The sequence below is a fragment of the Bufo gargarizans genome, chromosome 5 (genome assembly GCF_014858855.1).
Source record: "Bufo gargarizans isolate SCDJY-AF-19 chromosome 5, ASM1485885v1, whole genome shotgun sequence".
NCBI classification, from domain to species: Eukaryota; Metazoa; Chordata; class Amphibia; order Anura; family Bufonidae; genus Bufo; species Bufo gargarizans.
In genome coordinates this window covers 414,628,483-414,646,816 of record NC_058084.1, presented here as the reverse complement: position 1 = coordinate 414,646,816, position 18,334 = coordinate 414,628,483, and the positions used below count along the sequence as shown (strand labels likewise).

The window sequence follows — 18,334 nt, the reverse complement described above, 5'->3', positions numbered from 1 at the left end:
GCGCCATTAAAAACTTCAACTTGCCCCGAAAAAACAAGCCCTTATAAAGCTATAAAGACGGAAAAATAAAAAAGATATAGCTCTTGGAATTAAAACGCTTGGTCAGTAAGGCCCAAAACAGGCTGGTCACTAAGGGGTTAATTCTATCAATATAATTATTTTAAACCTCTACTCAGCATTTATACTTCGTGTTTATACCTTTGCTCTTAATTGCATAATTACAATCTGCAATGTAGTTTACATTGTTACTGAATATACTGTATACTTTAACAAAATAATGAATAATTTAAAAACAGTTTTAAGAAAATGTAGTACATATTAATAAATAATGACCCAAAATGAAAAATAGCTAAATAAATGAATACCACAATAATATTTTTCAAACAGCATGAATTGTGTTTATGGGCCAGACAATAGAAACAATAAGTTATTCTGTCAGTAATGGAAAAGTATAATGAAAAGATATGGTGGTATTATAAGTGCCGTTAATATTTGCATAGAAATGTATTAATGTGAGCAGAGTATAAAAAGACATGTTATTTCTTAAATAGAACTTTATTGAATGTTGTAAAACAGCTAGGTTTATTATGAGAAGTATTTGTGAGAAAATAGCTTTATAATTCAATTTGCCCTGGAAACAACATAGATGCCGCTATACCGTAGACGCATCCGCCCTTTAATACAGCTATCCTTTTTACAGCAGCATTTTTACACTATGACAAGCGCTTTGTCAGAATTTTAATCACCAATGTTATACATAGCATTTTAATTTCTCAACATGTTATTATATTTTATTAGTTTACAAAAAGTTTTATTCGTAAGAAAAATGACAAAAATAATTCTAGCCAAAGTGAATAAAGGTGAGCATACAAGTAATGTAACTTGATAATGATCTTTTTAGACCATATTTCTGTTCGTAGGTGATAACAAAGAGTGAGGTGGTCCACCAGAGCACCAAAGCATCCACCAGTGGGCCCATTATTTGGCACAATATTGGACCCTAAAGTTCCAGCGAAGGAAATCCCTTTTGTAGTCAATAAGTTGTCACTGTAATCTATGACATGCGCATTGATTCACAAATAAGCTATTATACCTTAAAGATGTCCTGTGTGTGCAAGAATGGCAAGACAAAATTCCAAGGCGAATAAAAGTAGATGTACTATCAGAAGTGTAACTACCCCCGTGACGGCCGATACGGGGGTGGGGTCAGCACAAATTTCCTACTTTCAGCTCCTGCCACCTGTGACAACGAGGGGCCTGGCATGTATACCCTACAGTGGCACTGACACAGAAGACATATTCCGTTCTGTGTCCAGCACTGTTTACAGGAAAGGGGGGAGGGGGACGCAATTTTATTGACAGCATAGCTCAGCACTGGAGAGAGATAAGTGTTATCATCATGTGACTAGTCCATGAAGAGAGAGCTCAGCAGTGCAGAGGAGAAGTGGTGAAGGACCTATGGGATGTCAGAACGCAAGGTGACGGAGCTTATCTGCTGTGTGTGGAGGAGAGGTTAGTGGTTTCTCTTCTTATAGGAGGCGAGTTGTAGTTCTCGCCTCCTATACTCCTCTCCCTTTAATGTCTACTCATGCCCTGTTGTGTTCAAAAAGTTTCTTTGGGACCCATAGCCGATAGGGGTGTGGATTTAATGATAAGTGAATGAGGCCTAGGATTCAGCTAATACTTTTGGGACATTTTGTTGCATACTACACAGATTTTTAAAGGCATTGTAACCTAGTAATCTAAGTAGAAGATCCCTGCCAGAACCTTTCTTTATAGCTACATTGCCATAAATCTATAGTTTCTTTCTGTGGGGGGTTCTGTTCACCTGTCCCTATGCATGCAGAAGCTGTGCATGCTTGCTGTACCTTAGTAAGCATTATTTTTATTATTAACAATAAAACAGTGCACTATTTCAATATTTTACTTACTTTGGTTGTCTGTTGTGTTATGAATAGTAACAACTGGAACCCTTGGACCTGAAAAAGTTTGACATGAAAAAATATTAGTGATATTGAACTAAAATGTAATATAATATATACTAATATGTGTAAAATAATATAAAAATATAATAACATTTTACAATACTAATTATGAGAAGACTCATGTTCACTTATGCAACACAGTTTTGTTTATTATGCCACTTCATAAATCAAACTAGCAAATATAATGTTAGGAAGTACTAAGGTCACCATCCGGACCACAGCCAGTGAACTCCAAAACTGCTACCAGCCTTCCAAAACCTTGGTGGTAGGAAGCTAAGGCTACCCTTAGTTTCTTCACCAGAGTCCACTGCATGGCCGAATGGACTTACAGTCATGTGAAAAAATTAGGACACCCTTTGAAAGCATGTGGTTTTTTGTAACATTTTTAATAAAAGGTTATTTCATCTCCGTTTCAACAATACAGAGAGATTAAAGTAATCCAACTAAACAAAGAAAACTGAAGAAAAGTCTTTTCAAGATCTTCTGTAAATGTCATTCTACAAAAATGCCTATTCTAACTGAGGAAAAAGATAGGACACCCTCACATGTATTCCCTCTTAAATTGGCTCAGATCTCACACAGGTATATCACACCAGGTGCACATAATTAGTAGATCGTTACTCTGCATGTTGAATGAGGCTTGCCCTATTTAAACCTCAGACATTTAGTTTGGTGTGCTCCTGACTGTTGAAGTGAGAGTGAGCACCATGGTGAGAGCAAAAGAGCTGTCAGAGGACTTCAGAAAAAAGATTGTAGCAGCCTATGAGTCTGGGAAGGGATTTAAAAAGATCTCAAAAGATTTTGAAATCAGCCATTCCACTGTCCGGAAGATAGTCTACAAGTGGAGGGCTTTCAAAACAACTGCCAACATGCCCAGGACTGGTCGCCCCAGCAAGTTCACCCCAAGAGCAGACCGCAAGATGCTAAAAGAGGTCTCCAAAAACCCTAAAGTGTCATCTCGAGAACTACAGCAGGCTCTGGCTACTGTTGATGTAGAAGTACATGCCTCTACAATCAGAAAGAGACTGTACAAGTTTAACTTGCATGGGAGGTGTGCAAGGAGGAAACCTTTGCTTTCCAAGAGAAACATCGAGGCCAGACTGACATTTGCCAGAGATAAAGTTGACAAAGACCAGGACTTCTGGAATAATGTTCTTTGGACAGATGAGTCCAAAATTGAATTATTTGGACACAACAGCAGAGGACATGTTTGGCGTAAACCAAACACAGCATTCCAAGAAAAGAACCTCATACCAACTGTGAAGCATGGAGGTGGAAGTGTCATGGTTTGGGGCTGCTTTGCTGCAGCAGGACCTGGTCAGCTCACCATCATAGAATCCACGATGAATTCTACTGTGTATCAGAAGGTGCTTGAAGAACATGTGAGACCATCAGTTAGAAAATTAAAGCTGAAGCGGAACTGGACCATGCAACATGACAATGACCCAAAACATACTAGTAAATCAACCAAAGATTGGCTGAAAAAGAAGAAATGGAGAGTCCTGGAATGGCCAAGTCAAAGTCCAGATTTGAATCCCATTGAGATGCTGTGGGGTGACTTGAAAAGGGCTGTGCGTGCAAGAAACCCCTCAAACATCTCACAGCTGAAAAAGTTCTGCATTGAGGAGTGGGGTAAAATTTCCTCAGACCGATGTCGAAGACTGGTAGATGGCTACAAGAACCGTCTCACTGCAGTTATTTCAGCCAAAGGAGGTAACACTCGCTATTAGGGGCAAGGGTGTCCTATCTTTTTCCTCAGTTAGAATAGGCATTTTTGTAGAATGACATTTACAGAAGATCTTGAAAAGACTTTTCTTCAGTTTTCTTTGTTTAGTTGGATTACTTTAATCTCTCTGTATTGTTGAAACGGAGATGAAATAACCTTTTATTAAAAATGTTACAAAAAACCACATGCTTTCAAAGGGTGTCCTAATTTTTTCACATGACTGTATGCTTCTAGGGTTATGTCTGGTGAGTTGATAACAGAAAAAACTGGTGCTGATACACACAGTCTAGTTACATTATTATGACCACCAGCGAATATCCAGAGCAACCGTTGTGTGCAGCACGGGTACCAGCTAGATGGGCTGAGAGTGATTCCATAAGGTCCAGGTATGCTGAGTGCAGTTGATCCCAAAGCTGCTGGAGGGTGTGTGGGGGAGAATCCACAGAGCGAACACAATGATTGAGGTGCTCCCACAGATGTCAAGTCTGGGGAATTAGGGGGCCAGAGTAGTACTTGGAAGTATTGGTCAATTGCTTGTCCAACCAATGTTGGACATTTCTAGCCATGTGATATGTTACATTGTCTTGCTGAAAGATCTCATCCACCCCAAGGAAGACAATCAGCATGTATGGGTGTACGTGATCTGGAAGGATAGATTCATACCAAAATCACTTAAGATTGCCTTCCAAATTGATGAGTGGGTCCATAGAATCCCACAAAAACATTCCTCAAACCATAACATTGCCACCACCAGCTTGTGTTCTTCTAGCAATTTTTTCAAGGTTAGTTCTCTGGTATTTCTCTCCTGACATGCCAGCGTCCATCCGTTCCATGAAGCAGAGCATGACTCACCAGAGAAGGCAACCCTATGCCAATCAGTGGAGGTTCATTTCTGATAATGCTAAGAAAATTCAAGCCTTTTCTGCCGATGCAAATTCGTTAACAGAGGTGCATTAACCATTCATCTGCTTTGCAGCCCCAAACAGTAGGGTTCTCTGAACTCTTGTTTTAGACACAAGTCTGGTAGCCTCCCGGTTCATGTCGGTTCACCCTTGCTCATCTTCGTAGCCAAGGTTCACCTCTCACATGAACGGCAAGTGGTGCTTCGGAGTTTCCACGTTGTTTATTCACAACGGTGCAATTTGTCCACTCATAATAGACTTTCACCACAGTAGCACATGAACAAATACAGTTCAGAAATACTGCCACTCTTGGCCTGAAAGCCAAAAAAAATCACCTCTTTTTGCAACACTGATAAATTGCCATTTTAACTCATAACAACGAGGGATAAGTGTGCAGACAGCCTATCTCACACCACACATGGTTCATAAGCTACAATCTGCCGACTTCAGAAGTAGGAAGTGGTCATAATCATTTAACTCCACTGTATAATACTAAATATGTGTAGTTACCCTTGTGCTTGAAGTTTCTTAGACAATATTCATATTATGACTATCAAAAGGCTATTCTCATATTAGACATATATGGCATATCTGCAGAATATGCCATAAATATATGATAGATTGCAGGTTCCACCTCTTGTATCCGCACCAATTTCAAGAATGGGGGGTCCCTGATCCATGTTCTGCCTACTGAAGCTGTGGGTTCTTTTCTGAAGTCCATAAATTGCAATCCCCTCAAAATATTGTCCTAGGCAGCTGCCTACTCCACATATTCACCCTGCCCTGAAATTCATGAAGTCTATCCATAACCTAATGTTTCTGCTCTGAATTTATGATACACAGTATTTCTCTACTAGGTTATCTACATCTACATTTCAATTTACTAGGATCTGGCTTTGCGCTTTACTGTAGGTAACATGTAAATACAAAGCATAAGAAGGAAACAAATGCCAACATCTTCGAGAAAAATATGCTGAGTACAAAAATGCATTATAGGACTAAACACTAATTTGTGTGACACCTCTTCTGTATTCTCTTGGGTCTATGTAGCTGATAATTGTATTCCTCAAGCTAAACTCCCAGCGTGTGAACAAAGAAAATTCTGATGTTTGGTGCCCATGTCCATGGTGCGCCTCTTAAACATTGATGAATGATTTAAAAGAGCAGCTGCCAGCGAGATGAACTGAGAAGAGAGAGCCCTGCAAAACTAAGATAATGGCAAGCGTGGTATCTATTTGCCGATTGCAGATCTCTTTATTTGTTACCTTATGAATAATTTATATTTGATACACGAAGTTCTCATAGTGAAGATATTATCCTACAAATAACAGGCGCACATTAGTTTTGCTGAGGCACAGCTAATGTTTTAAATATATATATTTTTTTATCTCGTGATGACAATCTTAGCTGCTTCACGCAAGAAGGTACGGCCTGTTTTATTATATTTTGTGGGGGCAGACTGTTAAGCTGTTAAGCAGATGCCACAATAGGGTATGGTTGTTCATAAGAAATCACTTCACATGTTTATGCCACTAATAACTATATATATATATATATATATATATATATACGAAAAAATTCCACGGCACATCCAGGGCGTAAAATCTGAATAGTTTCCTTTTATTCACCAGGCAGCGACGTTTCGGTCCACCTGCTGGAACCTTTCTCAAGCAAGGTTCCAGCAGGTGGACCGAAACGCTGCTGCCTGGTGAATAAAAGGAAACAATTCAGATTTTACGCCCTGGATGTGCCGTGGAATTTTTCAGTTTATTGATTATTTGGAGGTGGATCGCCCCCACAGCTGCTGGCACTCCATATCTACATATTGAAACGGCTGTGCTGCCCAGTGTTATTGTTTGTCTATATATTGTGACATAGCAAGGGGTTTTGTTTGGGAAGGCAGGTATTTTCCTCCCAACATGGGCGGCTGGGCTGATTTCCAGCCAGGTGAGATCAAATACCAGACCGGAGTTTAAGTGCCGGTCCAGGTTTTGGCAGCACCTGGCTGTCCATTAAATAGGCAGCTGGGCTCAGATCAAAATCTCTGTCTTGGGATCTGAGGCATGGTGCCGTACTAGAGGGCTGAGAGCCGCATGCGGGGAAACAGGCCCCCTAAAGCCTGTTGTGAAAACTGAACGAGCCTGCTAACAAGGTGACTCGTGCTTTGGACTTTTCTTTGTGTGAACAAACACTAAGACTGAAATGTTGCTTTTTTTTTTCTCCTGTGTGAATAAACACTGAAGTTTTGTTTTACAAACTGTTTCTTTTGCCTCTGTTCTGCGTCCGCTTACCCTGCCTACCAGAGCGAATCCTCACTATATATATGTAAAAATTCCCCTTCTACACAGGTGAAACATTTACTACATGACCGGAATATCATGATCTGGCTTGGTTCCTTTTAATCAGCTGTATGGTGCTTTAATGACATAATTCAATACTAGAGGTTCTTCCATGATTAATGTAAAAAAAAAAATAAAGAAAATCAAATATCATATAGCACATGACAATCTTTTTCTAAGAAAAGTAGAACCAGCCCTGTACCTCAAGTTGGTCCACAGCTCTCCCTATTCAAGGCTCCAAATGCTCTACTAGATTTATTTCAAGCTATCAGCTTAAGGGGCATGTCTTTTCTTCTGCAGTTGGTGGTAGTTAAAGGGGTTCTCTGGGAAAGATAAAAATGAAAATACTGAAAAAACAACAATTTATAACGGCTCCTTTAGTCTAGGGAACAATCAGTCAAGTAGCTAAAATGGCTGCTCTCGGATTTATGATCATAAAATCCGTCCTTCTCGTGACACTGCAGGACGGCCGGTCTCAGCACTGTGAAGCTGTATATTATGTGCGGATGAAAGCTGAGATAACTGCTCCGCTGTGTCCCTGTGCTTCAGAAAGCAGTTTACCTCATCCTGTACCCGGAGACTGAAGGGTTGGAATGAGGAGCAGACGCGCTGCTGTTGGAGAGGAGCGTCTTTAGAAAACACCTCAGCCTGTCATTTTATGATCATAAATCCGAGAGCAGCCATTTTAGCTACTTGACTGATTGTTCCCTAGACTAAAGGAGCCGTTATAAATAATTAAGACATTTAAGAGTTTATTTATAGGAACATGTTTTTTCAGTATTTTCACTTTTATCTTTCCCAGAGAACCCCTTTAAAGGCTACGTGCACCTTTGGAGGCAAAAAAAAAATTATGATTGCCTGTTACTCATTTTTGGCTAAAAATAATTTTTCCAATTGGCCTTTATTAAAAAATATTGATCTGTCCTGTCACAAAGGGTTAACAGTTTTTCTAGCTGTGTGACTGGTACTTTCACTTTGTGCCGGTCATCTAATAAACCTCATCTCTAAACTACTGAGAGGTCATAAACACTTATTTCAGCCACATTAGTATCAGTAAGATAAGAACTGAGCTATATTGAGTGTTTATAAGGTCAGAGAGCAGAGACAAAGAGTCCGACTTCTCTGGGTCTGATGGGAAAGACAGAAAATCCAAAAGGGTGCTACTAGAGCACTCCAGCTCTGTACAGAAAAAAGGATGCCATATTTTTTATAAAGACCAATATAAAAAAATATATTTTTAGCTTAAAATGAGTACAATCTAATAAAGCAAATTGCCATCAAAGGTGTTCTTAGCGTTTACAGGATGGAACTGAGCATCTGCATTCACCGCAGTGAGGTGGAGAGGGAAATTGGAAAAAGAGCAAACAGCAGGTGGCGCTACACAGATACATTTCATTTAATAACTGAGTGGCTATACTACATTTAAATTACATGCAAATACCAAAATATTCAGGTCCTGGTGCTGGTTTTAAAATAGTTAAATATTTTTCATGGAGAGCCCCTTTATGTAAGAACTTTTTAAACATTCTACCGAGAGCATGTTCTGGACATCAGAGTCTGCTGCACAACATTTCTAGTGTCATGGTTGGGACAAAATTTGATTCATTTGGATATTATGCTTGCACTGTGTTCATGTTTACCTTTATTGACTATGGCTATTGCACTTGTATTGTGCTTGTACTTTGTGACTTTATTACTAGCTATATACATTTTTTTAACCCCTTTCAGACACCTTACTGACACAGCCTAATTTTGGAAATCTGATGTCACTCTATGTGGTAATAACTTTGGAATGCTTTTACTTATCCAAGCGATTTTGAGAATGTTTTTTTCATGACACATCATCTTGTCAGTGATAAATTTGAATTTATCAGCTTTTAAGACAGTTCACAAAATAGTTATTAATAAACAATCACTTTTATGTTAGCATCATTTTGTAAATGCCAAATTTAGAAATTTGCTTGACAATTTGAAAAATTGCTTCAAAAATGTAGAGCCTTCCAACATCCTAAAAAGGATGTTGGAAGGCTCTACATTTTTGAAGCAATTTTTCAAATTGACAAGCAAATTTCTAAATTTGGCATTTAGAAACTTTAACCCTCTAGGTCAGGCATGTCCAAACTGCGGCCCTCCAGCTGTTGCGAAACTACAACTCCCAGCATGCTCTAATAGCTGTAAGCTATCCAGGCATGCTGGGAGTTGTAGTTTTGGAACAGCTGGAGGGCCGCAGTTTGGACATGCCTGTTCTAGGTGTTTCAAAGGAATTAAAGCAAGGTGAAATTTAAAAATTTAGTTTTTTTCGCAGAAATTCCATTTTAATCTTAATTTTGTCCTGTAGGGTTAGCAGTAAAATAAACTTCAATATTGATTACCTTAATTCTGCAGATTTTTGGGCCCCATGTTGCATTTGAAGAGACCCTGAGGTACCCATAAGAGATAGCCACTTTGGGAAGTAAACCCTTCAAGAAATTTACCATGTAGTATAGTGATTGGCTTAAACCACAGGGGTTTCATAGAATTTTGAAAAAATTGGGACACAAATTGAAAAATTTACATTGTAGTTAAATTATATGTAGTTTTTGTCTCAAATATTTCATTTTACATAATTTTTCCCCAGTAGACGACAATACCCTCAATGATGTCAAAAAGGCTATTAGGGCTGGGTTTTTTTCAGGATGAGTTGACATTTTCATGAATACAATTTTAAGGTACATACAAATTTTCGTTCACTTGATATTATTTGGGAGGCAAGGTGACCAAAAATGGCTCTGGGTCCGTGTGAGGTAAAGAACTGGTTCTAGCATTGTTAGAAAGAAATTGTCATGTGCTATGAACATTAAGTACAGAGAGGACGGACAGGACAGACTGTGGTAATGTGGGGCTGTGGTAATGGAGACTGCATACAAGTGCTGCTGCTTATTATCCACATCCCCACCTCCTCTCTTTACTTCATGTCTCCTCATGAACTCCATTCCTACAGAGATTCAGCTGAAGATCTTATCAGCTGTATTCAGGATTATAATCCCTGACAAGTAGAGCAGAGAGGAGGATGAGGCAGCTCTTTAGCTCAGTGTTCTGAAGTAACTTGCCCTCCTGTGTGATTAGGACAGGTTTTGTGTGTACTAATAGGACGGCGGACATTTTATTTCTCCTAATGATTGCTCCTTAGACAGAATGAGCCATTATAACTAATGAAAGGCATCTGGGAATTTACTTATAATAAAGTAATATTTAAGTATTTTCATTAATTTTATTTTCTTGATTCCCGGTGAACCCCATTAAACACAAGTTGTGAATATGCCTCTTTTCTAGGTGAAGGAAAATCACCAAAGAAGAGAGTTATATTGTACAGTTAATAGTTAATACCAAGGCTTAAGAAAAATAAAATATGAACTGCTGTCTTCTGTGTTTAATGGTTCTTTAAAAACATCATCATGCAAAGGATTTATGGAATATTATCTGATCACATATAGCACCATTAATCACTGCAGAAGGCAGGTTAGTGTATTGCTTTGGCTATAATACCTTCACATTTCAGCAAGAAATACTCCAGAGTGTGACTGAACGAGGCGCTGACATAAGTACAGTTCTCAATCAATAAGCACGAGATGCACTGTCTGTTGAAGCTCCCATTGGTGTTAGTACTGCAAAGAAAATAATTAGCAAAGTGTATCAGTCTCAGTTCGCAGTACGAAAAGCCGCTATTACTGATGCAACAAGGAAAAAAACCAAATAACTAAGACAAGCGTATAGCAAAGTATCGATTACCCAATTACTTTCCTGAATCATAAAAAAATACAGCATAGCTCTGTAAATGCAAAGCCTGGACAGATAAGTTAACTACATGTTATATAAAATCTAAACTGAACCGATTAATTCAATAGACTATTAAGAGTTGGCCAAAAAAGCGGAAGGTCCTGACCAAATGAGGCTAAATCTGATGGTGACTCCCTGTGCTAACTATAAAACTGATCAGCAGGTGTCAGACGCTCCACAGCCCCACAATCAGTATAGTGGACAGAGCCGGTAACTGCGGCACTGCTCCTATTCACTTTGTTGGGAGCAGGGCTGCCGTTACCAGCTCCATCTGCTACGCAATGGACTGAGCTGTGTAGTAATGGCGCTGACTCCTGGCACTGGAACTACTCTGAAACCCAGACCCCCCCTCCTCCAATCAAATATTGATGCCCTGTGGATAGGCCATCAATATTAAAATCCTGGACAACCCTTTTAAATGGGTTTTCCCACAAAAAGAATATGTAACCTTCAAAGGTTGGACCCATGCGATGCTTATGTTGGCCCACTGTTGCTATCATGTCTCTAGTGCCAACGTAGACAGTGTCAGTCAGCCCAAAGGAAGTGAATAGAGCATTTGACAGACATCTGCATTACTGTTCCGATCAGAGAGGGAACTTGAGAACCTCTCATTCTCTGGTGTGTGGAAGGTCTTAGTGGCCGTGTGAATAGGTTAAAAATACTTTTTATGGGGGTATCCTTTTTATTCTTAAGGGCTCATTCACAAATTGCAACCTACACGGCGACACTTGGAACCTGTAATGCCTTTGTCAACTGTGTTACACTGTGGAGCCCATGTGCATTGCTTTTTAGGGGAGAATAGCTCCATACATAGAAAGTCCACTGCAATCCATCAGAAATTTTTCTTTATGATGCATTCCTATCAAATCTCACAATGGTATACAGAGGTATGGTAGAAGACTCTGGGACTGTACCTCTATGGAAACTCTACACAGTTCCAGATAAGGCACAGCTGTAATATAGTCTTCTGCATACTAATTACGAGCTTACATAGGACTACCAAGAAGGCAATTACCAGGAGAAAACCATGCATCGCTGATACGGTAATTGCCTACTCATCAGAGGAAGTGAAATCAGTATTTACTTGCAGCAATGCAATCTGCTCCAGACAGGGATGAGCGATCGGCGATTGCTCGTCCCCATAGAGAATCATTATTTCGGGGCAGCAGATCCCTGTTTACACAGCACGATCAGCTTCCCAGAATGATTTTGGTGCTGGCAGCAAAAATGATTTCATCGGACAAGTATTGCTCATTCAAAATTAACCTTCTGCACCTTTACAAAGGCCAATTATCAGAAGCAAGTAGTCTTAGAAATCATTCTTCCCAATAACTGTGTTAAAGGGCATCTGTCAGCAGATTTGTCCCTATGACACTGGCTGACCTGTTACATGTGCACTTGGCAGCGGAAGGCATCTGTGTTGGTCCCTTGTACATATGTGTCCGCATTGCTGAGAAAAATTATGTTTCATTATATGCAAATGAGCCTCTAGGAGCATCGGGGGCGGTGTCATTACTCCTAGAGGCTTTGCACTCTCTGCAACTGCTGCGCCCTCTGCACTTTGATTGATATGGTTAGGTGTGATTTACAATTCCTGTCCGGTCAATCGAAGTGCAGAGAGCATGGCAGTTACTGAGAGAGCAGAGGCTCTAGGTGCAATGGCAACAGATGCAATACATTACAACTTCATCTTTCTCAGCAGTGCGGGCACATATTAACATGGGACCAACAGAGACGCCTTTAGCTGTCAAGCGCACATGTAACAGCCATAGGTACAAATCTGCTGACTCTAGATTTATACTGTACTACCAGCAGGGAAGGGAAGGAGTAGCTTGTCAATAGTCAAAGCTTGCCATCCTCCATTATTAATCAGATTTTACTAAAAATAAAAATTGCTGTAGAATCTTAAATTTTTTATAATGCTTTATGGTGCCTGACTGGCACACACTGCTTCATGTACACATCCATTCCATATAAAGCCGCTATTAAAAATGTATCTGGGCGGCGTAAACCATTCTATAGCGATTGAAAACGGCATGACACCATACAATTCATCTCTCTTAATGATGGGAACATTATCCACACTACTTTCCAAAATACGACATCACATCCAAAAATAATGCCCTGCAGTAATATCACAGCACAGCGTAAATGATCAAAGACTATATACCTGTATAAATGCCTGCGAGTAGGGGAGTCTTCCGTGCTGAGAAAGTAGCTACATGAAATTAAAAACACAGATTAAAAAGGAAATAGAGAATATATGTCGTACATAACAGTTACAAAGTAGCAGCAGGTAGTTATAGTCATAGAGGGAAAAAAATAATTAAAGCTGAAAATGCTGAAGGGGAAACTGTGACGACTTTGAACTCTTTTCCTTGGTCCCAAATCATTAATCCAGTTTCTTTCGAAACAATGTCCATGTTTGATCTGAACTCGCCTTTATATGAAGAGGATTATTTAATGCAACATGAAAAATAGATTCTTTCCTTTTGATTATTATTATTTTTTAATCCTCATATTAATTTCTTTCACCTAAATTTTAAGACGTATGAATCATGTCTCGGTCTATGAAGCGGAATAACTAGAGGTGTAAGATGACAAATTGCCAAGCGCAGCCGGATGTTTCAGCGATCTTGTGAGCTCATTCTCGCTTACCGAATCCTTCCTATTGTCAAGGTGACAAAATGTGACTTCCTTTTAAAGTGACCTAGAATTTGTATTAATTATATATTTTTTTCCCCTCTGACAACAACGGGCACTGAGAGACGCTTCCTCCTGCAAAGACGCAGGAAGCCGAGATTGATGAAAAGATTTGCCGTCTCTTATTGAAACCTTTGTGAATTCTCAATGATTGCCAGACCTCAGGAGTCAAGACTCTGTAACCTAACAAACACAAAACGTCTTCTCTGTATAGCGGAGGAAACTGAGCTGAGGCGCCTTTTATTATGTCTCACCATGGCCAAGCCTTTGCAATAGTTGATGTCCTCGGGTTCCGTCAGGATAGACAATTGTTATCATTCATTTTGGAGGAATTCAATTTGATAGTAACTTTCTCTGACATGATTAAAAGGGTTTTTGGAGACTAATACTGATGACCTACTCTCTGGATAGGTCGTGGGGGTCCGACACCCGGGACTCTATCCGATTAGCTGTTTGAGACGGCACCAGTGCTTTTGTGCACGCCATGGCCTTTTCTGTGTTCACAAAGCAGATCGGCATATATTGTATGGTTGCGCTCGTTATTGCAGCTCAGTCCCATTCACTTCTATGGGGCTGAGCTGCTCCTGGGCCACTTGACACATGAACGGTTCGGGCCCCAAAGCAGCCACTTCCCCTGCTTCACCTATAGCTACACCCCTGTGTAGGCGCAGTCATATTTCAGGAATTTTGGTCCCAATATTAACTTCCCGGATGTCTTTGCTCTTTTCTACAATAATACCATGGTTCTCCAAGAATAAGACAGGGTCTTATATATATTTTTTTTTCTCTGAAAAAAGGGTTAGGGCTTAGCATCGGGGTAGGGCTTATTTTGGCTCCATGAACAACAATCACACATTTAGGCTTGAACAAAAAATCTAAATGGTTAGGGTTACAATATTAACCATAACTTACAATCACATTGGGTGGTGTAGTGTCAGTGGGTGGCATTCTCTCTCATAGGCAATGGAACCGTGCCCTATCTCCTCTCTGCACTTGAGAGGCAGGACTCTGGATCCACTCTGACAGTGGCACCGTGCCCTCCCTAAGGTACGGTATCTCGGGAGGCAATAGACGCATCTACATTACTGTAGTGATTGGGTTAGTGGATCATGCCTGCTACCGTCTTGTATAAGGCTAGCTACGGTACCGTAACCCTATTCTCCTGGTCACCGATGTCACGCAACATAACCTAGGACGGGAGGAGCTTACTGTATTCTAGGGCTTATTTTGGAGTGGGGCTTATATATTAAGTCTACTCCAAAAACTCAGCAAAATAGCTCCAGGGCTTATTATCGGGGTAGGGCTTATTTTCAGGAAAACACGGTAGTTATGAAGGCAATGGAAGGGGGACATACTTGATATACTTACATTTTTTGATTCTTTTCATCAAATGCCAGAATCTCTGTAACATCCCAGTCTCCTGAGGTAATAGACTGTAAATTGTCATTACTGTTGTTAGCCTAAAAGATGTATAAAAAGGCAAAATAAATCCTTTTTTTTTCCCGAATAAAATGCTACAAATATAAATGTGTCATATTTTTTTTTAAATGAAGACAGAGACTGTAACATCCAGTCATATCTGAGTGCACAGCATTTAACAGGTCTAGAACTGGAGCATCTCATTAACTACATGGGTTTCTCCTTCTGTTCTTGTTCTTGTGGATCCTCCTCTGTAGTATTGCAGCTCAACCTCATTCAGTCTCATGAAAATACATGTGGTGAGAGTGGCCCTTAAATTAACTCTGTAGGTTACTACCTGATGTCTTCAGGCCGCTCACAGCACATAACACAGCGAGACACTGCCTCTATGAAGAAATGTATAATAACTAAAAGAATGTTTGTTCAGTTTTTTGGCTTCTTTTTTCTTTTCTTTCCTACCTAATTCTCTATCTATCTATCTATCTATCTATCTATCTATTTCATATCTATCTATGTATCTAATCCATATCTATCCATCCAATTCATATCTATCTGATTTGATCCATCTAATCATCTATATTGTCTGTCTATCTATCAATCTATCTATAAGGCCTCTTTCACACTACAGTATGTTGAATTCAGTGTTTTGCGTTCCGTTTTTCACGGATCCGTTGTTCTGTTTTTTGCTTCCGTTGTGGTTCCGTTTCCGTTCCGTTGTTCCGTTCCGTTTTTCCGTATGGCATATACAGTATACAGTAATTACATAGAAAAAATTGGGCTGGGCATAACATTTTCAATTGATGGTTCCGCAAAAAACGGAACGGATACGGAAGACATACGGATGCATTTCCGTATGTGTTCCGTTTTTTTTGCGGACCCATTGACTTGAATGGAGCCACGGACCGTGATTTGCGGCCAAATATAGGTCATGTTCTATCTTTTCCACGGAACGGAAAAACGGAAATACGGAAACGGAATGCATACGGAACACATTCCGTTTTTTTGCGGAACCATTGAAATGAATGGTTCCGTATACGGACCGTATACGGACCGCAAAAAACGGACCGCAAAACGGAAAAAAAAAACGGTAGTGTGAAAGAGGCCTAAAACAAAGAAAAACAGCAGCCCAGCAGAAGTATAACAGTGGGTGCAATCCCTCATGGACAACAGGCAACCAAGTCCACAAGTAAATTCCAGAGGCAAATGATGAGGCAGCACTCCAAAGTAAGGAAAAGGTATCAGACCCTTTTATTCCCCTTCAGCAACATTTCAGCCCAGCTCAATGAGGCCTTTGTCGTTGCTGAAGGGGAATAAAAGGGTCTGATACCCTTTCTCTACTTTGGAGTGCTGCTTCATCATTTGCCTCTGGTATCTATCTATCTATCTATCTTTATACAAAATGTTAATAAAATTGACCCCAATTTTTTTTTTGTATATGATGTCTTATGAAATTCCATAATATCTGTCTGTGGAAGCGTTTTTTGCTCATAGCACGGCACACAAGCATGGTATGGTACTAAAAATGTTGTTAACAATGTAATGTGCACTAAAGTGGTTGTACAGGATTTTAAAAATATGGCTGTTTTTTTCAAAACACAGTGCCCCGCCTGCTCATGGGGTGTGTGCATTATTACAAATCAGCCCCATTTACTTTAAAGGTTCTGAAGTGCAATAACTGATACTAACCAGAGACAGGCGCTGTGCTGTCCTTAGATGAAAGTCGTCATGCCTTTCTAATCCCGTACAACCTTTTGTACTTTAAACGTTCACTTGGTAGATCAGCCATATGTTTTCTGCTATTTTATAAGTATTTGGAACACATCTTTTTCCCGCCACCCATGTTTTAAACCATATTGATGCAGCTCTCGGGGGTAATGTTTCTCCTTGTGGAGACTGCTAGCATGGGAAGACTGACTGGTCAGGCAATGCTTCCTGGGAAAAGGTATGTAAATCATCCAGGAGTTAGTCAGCTTCTGTACCGTCACGTATTGGCGGTAGCTATGCTGTAAATCAATGCCCAGCCCCATAATGAGCCATGCCATCTAGCACATGTCTTACTTGTGATGAAGAGACTGCAATATGGTGAAATTTCCCACGACCCAACTGTGGAATTGCTCTGACAAAGAAGAACTTTCTGCCGTCCTTTGAGAAGATTGGTTGTTCATTCTGAAATAAAGACAAGATAGCAGATTTAGCATTCGTGAGGTAAAATCGATAGTCTAATGGTTCAGCTAAACTCCTCAAGTTGAGCTGTATGAAAACCAATTGTGTAGTGTTAACTGTTATTACCCAAACTGTAGCCGCTTAATGATGCTGTGAGGCTGCAACAAATGTTATGCTAGCGGACCGTACTAGTCGCTGTCCTGCTCCTCCAGGCGCCGCATCACTCATCAGCCTGGTTGCTGTTCTGCTTGGTGGCTTGTACCCGCTTCTCATTCTCTTGCTGCTGAAAGCAAACCTGGGCACCGGCGTTCCACCTCCTCCAGGCGCAGGCAAAAGCCTGCTCCTGCTGCCAGGGTCCCTGTCTTTAGGGCACACATGTGCATTCCAGCAGACTCTTAAAAGGGCAAGGACACGTGTGCTGATTTGTTCCAGCCTATGGCTGGCAACTTGTGTATATTTAAGGTGCCTTCCCCAGGTGGAAGGTGCCTGCTATTTAGGTTACCTAGTTTATAGTTACCTGCTAAGGTGTTATATTCTGTCTGACTACCCATGTACTGAACTCCAGCCTGACAACTGACTGACTCCTGGCCTCCTGCCCTGACCTTAGCCAGTTTCTCGTATTGCCCGATTGCTGCCTGCCCTGACCTTGACCTGACCTTCTTGGATTCGTAGTATGTTGCCTTCCCTGATCTCTACCTGTTACCGGACTACATATATTAGCTGACCACCTCGGTGCTTCGCAGCTGTGTTTTTGACCCAGTGGATCAGCCACCAACTACACCAGTACTATCTAATGAGGTAGCGGAGAAGACCAGATTCCTGTATGGGTGTTAAAAGGTGAAGACCATTGGACTGCCAGGATAACACTCTTATAGTTGTCCCAAAGTCAAACTGGTTAATAGGTACAGTGGGTGCACACCCACTACCCATAATGACAAAAAATATATGTTCTTGTCAAATCAAGTCTAGATCCTGCTGAAGCTTGTGAGGAATTATAACCGGATATAAATTGATTGAAGCGCATAGAACAGCGCCCCCACATATAATGCATGAAAAAGTATCCAGTAATAAAACAACAAAAAATAAAGTATGGTAACTATCAATGGAGAAAACATACAATTCAGTCACTGTGGCAGTTGAATGAATACAATGGCTATACAATACTTTTTGATTTTGCTGGCAATTTTTTATTGTAAAAATTGCCCTTGATACCACAAGTCCATCTTGTGGTAGGTAGTTGCAACATGCTTCTATTGGAGAGAAGTAATGGAGGGACTGTCA

The 18,334-nt window shown here is 40.3% G+C and overlaps 1 protein-coding gene across 1 annotated transcript in view; it reads right to left on the bottom strand.

Annotated features, from left to right (window-relative positions):
- LOC122939484 (dipeptidyl aminopeptidase-like protein 6) overlaps window positions 1–18,334 on the bottom strand; it is a 397,047-nt gene that overhangs the window by 68,064 nt on the left and 310,649 nt on the right. The window contains exons 11-15 of the mRNA XM_044295552.1: window positions 16,949–17,056; window positions 14,840–14,931; window positions 12,939–12,986; window positions 10,478–10,596; window positions 1,932–1,979 (exon numbers count right to left, since the gene is read on the bottom strand). Of these exons, the coding sequence (XP_044151487.1) occupies window positions 1,932–1,979; window positions 10,478–10,596; window positions 12,939–12,986; window positions 14,840–14,931; window positions 16,949–17,056 (415 nt within the window). The remainder of the gene's footprint in view (window positions 1–1,931; window positions 1,980–10,477; window positions 10,597–12,938; window positions 12,987–14,839; window positions 14,932–16,948; window positions 17,057–18,334) is intronic.